Source organism: Phaethon lepturus, unplaced genomic scaffold, assembly GCF_000687285.1.
Source record: "Phaethon lepturus isolate BGI_N335 unplaced genomic scaffold, ASM68728v1 scaffold34440, whole genome shotgun sequence".
NCBI classification, from domain to species: Eukaryota; Metazoa; Chordata; class Aves; order Phaethontiformes; family Phaethontidae; genus Phaethon; species Phaethon lepturus.
In genome coordinates this window covers 1-4,198 of record NW_010514608.1, presented here as the reverse complement: position 1 = coordinate 4,198, position 4,198 = coordinate 1, and the positions used below count along the sequence as shown (strand labels likewise).

Here is a 4,198-nt window from a genome sequence, read left to right as displayed (position 1 = left end):
CAAGTTGTACAAAAAACAGCCTTAAGGTGGTTTAAAATCTGGGCTCTTCCAAAATGAATGTAAAACACTCCTGTTCTTCAAGAAGGGTGAGAGACCACCCACTGACCAGATGTCCCTTTGAAGTTGGCAGTCACCTCTCCATCTAATAAAGGTTCAGTTCATGGTGTACAGTCGTCACACTTTAGAACAATTCTTTCATCTAGTAATGAAACTAACTACTCAGTACTGGAGATAAATATTTATTACAACATACTTCTATTCAGCTTTGCCTCGTTTGCAAATTATTAGTTTTTTTCCCAAGCATTCCTGTGCTTAAATGAGGTACATCTGTATGTGGGAAACTTTTATATGTACTAATACTAGCCTATGTATTTTATAAAACACACATGATAAGAATAAAAATTGTTTATTAAAAAAGTTACGAGGTCATATAGCTCACTCCACTATGAATAGTAGTTATCTTACAGATAAAACATGAAGTATGTTTGTGTAGGGGTGGGTTTTTTGGGTTTTTTTTTATTTTTTATTTTTTAATGCAAGCAAGGTATTTTCCTCCTATTTTTGACTATTTGTCTTTTACTCATCCACATGATCTTGAAAGAATTCATCCACGAGAGCAGATTTATCTTCTTCGCATCCCTGCCAAAAAAGAAAACAAAAAAGGTAAAACCTGGCTTTTCCCTAGTGACTGTTGAACATTTGTCTGTTCTGTGATGTTTTATTTTAGAAACCACAACAGGAACAATGTCTAAGATAGTTCCATAAAACATGTAGCAAAACTAAAAGACTAAAACATGGCTTATTTTGAACCGTACTGAAACAATCATTCATTAGGAAGGCAAAGAATGTATTTATATTACAATTTATATTATGGATCCTTTTTAATTTTCATCTTATCATCAGAAGTACCTTACCTTTGGTTCTTTAAATTCAAGATCTTCTCCATACTGAATGGTAAAATCTATGTGCTGCAGAACTATGTTTATACTTTCCTCATCAGAGCGATCAAAAGGTAGAAATCGAACCATACCATAGTCATCAATCTAGAGAAAGGATTCAAAGGATGTTAGTAAGAAAATGCAGTGAGTTAGTTCTCAATCACTCTAAGCCACTTCCTTAAACCAAATTTAGGTATTCCTTGCCTGGACTGCTAAAATACCATTTAAAGCCACACTGCAAGCCAATGGCAATTCCCCACTCGGAACACGTGGCTATCTGTCCAACGTTCTACACAGGAAATGCAGCTGCTTTCCAAAATTGCTAATAGAACAGCATTCCCAGGAAACGTATTGGCTACAATCTAAATGTTAGTATCAAGAATCTTATGCTAATCTGAAAAAAAAAAAAAAAACACAAACAACAACAAACCCCAAAAGCTGAGTTAAAACAGGCAAAAAGTAAAATGCTGAAGTGCCTGAGAATCTTTTAGATGCTGGCTTTGTTAATAAGTCTGGTAGGTAAATACATAGTTTTGCGGTGGGGTGGGGGAGAATTATTATAGTACATACAGTATCTACAACAGCAATGAAGTCAGCAACCATACAGCATGGTTTATAAATAGGGGACTGAGTTTAAGGGTACCAGTTAAAAACCAATATACCTACCAATCCACAAATAGATTTAGTCAGTTTTTTAAACATTTTGCTTTTCAGTACATTTGTAGAATCTTCAATCATAGAATACATATCTGGATCTAAGTACCTGGGAGAAACAAAGTCATCATTAATATCAGAAGAATCCATGGCTACAGAGCAAATGAGTCATTGTGCTTTTATATAGCTACCAAAACCATCTATCATTCTGTGATCTGAATGAACTAACTTCAGATCAGGAGAACTTAAAATGTTTAAAAAGAGTTTTTGTAAGTACTTGAATATCTCAGATTACGATGGCTAGTAGAAAGAACTGAAGCATTTTTTAATTTTCTTTTTGGTAATATAATTCTATACTCAAGACAGCTTTGAGGAATACCATAGGGAAAAACTTTAATTTTGTAATTTTAGCACAAATGTAAGAGTAACACATTAAGTAATTCAGTATGTTCAGTATCAAAAAACGGGTAGGATCACCTCCTGTTTAGGTTTTGAAGTACAGTAGCCTTGTTGGCATAGTACCCTGGAATGTCATTCTGAGTGACATAAGTTATTCAAGATAATTATTTACAGAAAAATCCAGAGATATGTACAAACATGGAGCTGGCCTTTTGACTCTGACTAAATTCTAAGCATCCTATCCAGATATTTTAAAGACTCTGTTTGATATAAAACAAATGCATCTTCTCCCATTTGAAAAGAGTGTGTTTTAATTGTGGGAAACATTAGACCGAATTTTGAGTGAAGTTTACGTCAAGATACTATGCTACGGAGTAAGTAAGGTTTTGGAACTTACTTTTCTATTTCCTTCTTGGCTTTTTTGCTCAGCAGATCCATTTTGGTCATGATGTTAATCTGTGGAATCTCTAAAGATACCATTGCACTGAGTGCTGCCAGAATTCCAGAGATAAACTTAAGGAATATGAAAAATGATGTAGTTAAGTACAGAAAACCACAATACAAATATGCAGAACACTCTACCACAGACCAATCTAGCAAATATATGAAACATGTACACAAGGCCAAGTGGGGAGTCCTTATCTCTGTTGGAAAAGGGAGGTGCAGAGCTTCCCATTTGCCATCTTACTTCCACAGCCTCAAATTTGGGTCTGTCACTGTAAAGGCCATTACAAAACTCAAGAGCCATTAGAAAACTCAAAGCTCATCTCAGGATTCTTACTGCTAGTTGGGAAAGTGGCCTGCTCTCTCTCCAGATCTGAAAAAGCTCTCATAGAATCACAGAAGAATTTAGGTTGGAAGGGACTTTCAGAGGTTATCTGGTCCATACCACTGCTGAAAGCAGAGCCAGCTTAAAGTCAGAACAGGTTGCTCATGGATTTTGCCCAGTCAAGTTTTGAGTAATTCCATGAACGTATGCTACACAATCTCTCTGTGCCCCTTGTCCAGTCTGACCACTCTCATAGTGCAGGTTTTCTTTACATCCAACTGGAATTTTCTTTGCTGCAACCTGTGTCTGAGGCAGCTGAAGACAAGCAATCAGATCTCCCCTGGCTTAGCACTTTCCTCTGGGCTAAGCAAACCCAGCTCCCTAAATTGCTTGTTCTTTATCAATATGAACTTTTACAACAAATTTCAAATAGATACCTTGAAAGATTCCACCATGAACTGAGAATCCACCAGAAAAACTCCACAGACACGGAATTCCCACTGCTGAAGCTGTTCCACCAGCTGTTTCATCACTGGCAGATGTGTATAGAGTTCAATCTGACCTAGGACACACTTAGGATATTAGTGTGCAAAAATGCAAAGCTAACGGAAACAGTTACGGAAATACAGGCATTGCACTTAATAAAAGTTGATAAAGAAAGCATCTTTGTTTTCAGACAACTCTGACTGTGTTTGGATGAACTTGAGAAGTGGAAAAGAAATACAAGGGTTTCTTCCTCCCTTGACCTCCAGTTGGTGTTAGTCAGCAGTTGCCATAGTGTTCCCACACCATATGACGCTATTAGAAGTTAGTGCAGTAATTCAAATTATCGTGGGACCAAGATCATTTGTTAAACATCTGAAAGTGACTCTGACAACTGCTAATAATGAAAAAAAAAAAAAGTGAATGATTATGACCAACAAAAAAAAAGTACCGCAAATTTTATACTGCATATGAACGATACCAAAACATTGGCATTTGTTTACCTGGGCAATCAAACAATATATAGTCATCCTCCACATGCCCGAGGCTTTCCTCTAGCCAGTTAAAGTTATTGGCAAAGTACTCCATGCAAAACACCAAGCCGCCATTTGGACCAAACCTTAAGGATTCATCTTCCATGACATCGTCCACTTCTATTAGCTCACGGATGTCTGCAACAACAGACACAAGGCGGGGGGGGTAGTTCATGCGCTTCCAGTGGTGCCCAAGGATTACACGCAGACCCAAAGGGATCGCTGCCGCTGGCGCCCCCCCCCCCCCGCCCCCCCCCGCTCCCCTGCCATGACGGGGTAGCTGAAGAGCTCCGCGGCCGGGTCCAAGTTGACGACCTGCACGGCGCGGCCCAGCGCCTCGCAGTGCTGCACCATGGTGGAGCAGTACGTGCTCTGCAAGGCACACACACGCCGTCAGGGACCGCCTGCGCCGCTGTCACCTT

The 4,198-nt window shown here is 38.8% G+C and overlaps 1 protein-coding gene across 1 annotated transcript; it reads right to left on the bottom strand.

Annotated features, from left to right (window-relative positions):
- Positions 1-394: 394 nt before the first annotated feature.
- Positions 395-4,145, bottom strand: GPN3 (GPN-loop GTPase 3). The gene is made up of 7 exons (XM_010293474.1): positions 4,044-4,145; positions 3,747-3,918; positions 3,198-3,322; positions 2,389-2,504; positions 1,605-1,701; positions 915-1,043; positions 395-639 (listed from the first exon to the last, which is right to left on the bottom strand). Exons 1-7 carry the CDS (start codon positions 4,128-4,130, stop codon positions 577-579), a joined length of 789 nt encoding a protein of 262 aa, XP_010291776.1. The 5' UTR covers positions 4,131-4,145; the 3' UTR covers positions 395-576.
- Between the last annotated feature and the right edge of the window lie 53 nt (positions 4,146-4,198).

Bases quoted from the DNA above. Each gene is read 5' to 3' on its own strand.
- GPN3 (XM_010293474.1), bottom strand. From the start codon at position 4,130: ATGGTGCAGCACTGCGAGGCGCTGGGCCGCGCCGTGCAGGTCGTCAAC. The intron at 3,323-3,746 runs GTAAACAAATGC...AGTGTGTCCTAG, and splicing joins TATATTGTTTGATTGCCCAG to GTCAGATTGAACTCTATACA. The intron at 1,044-1,604 runs GTAGGTATATTG...TCCTTTCTCTAG, and splicing joins CTAAATCTATTTGTGGATTG to ATTGATGACTATGGTATGGT.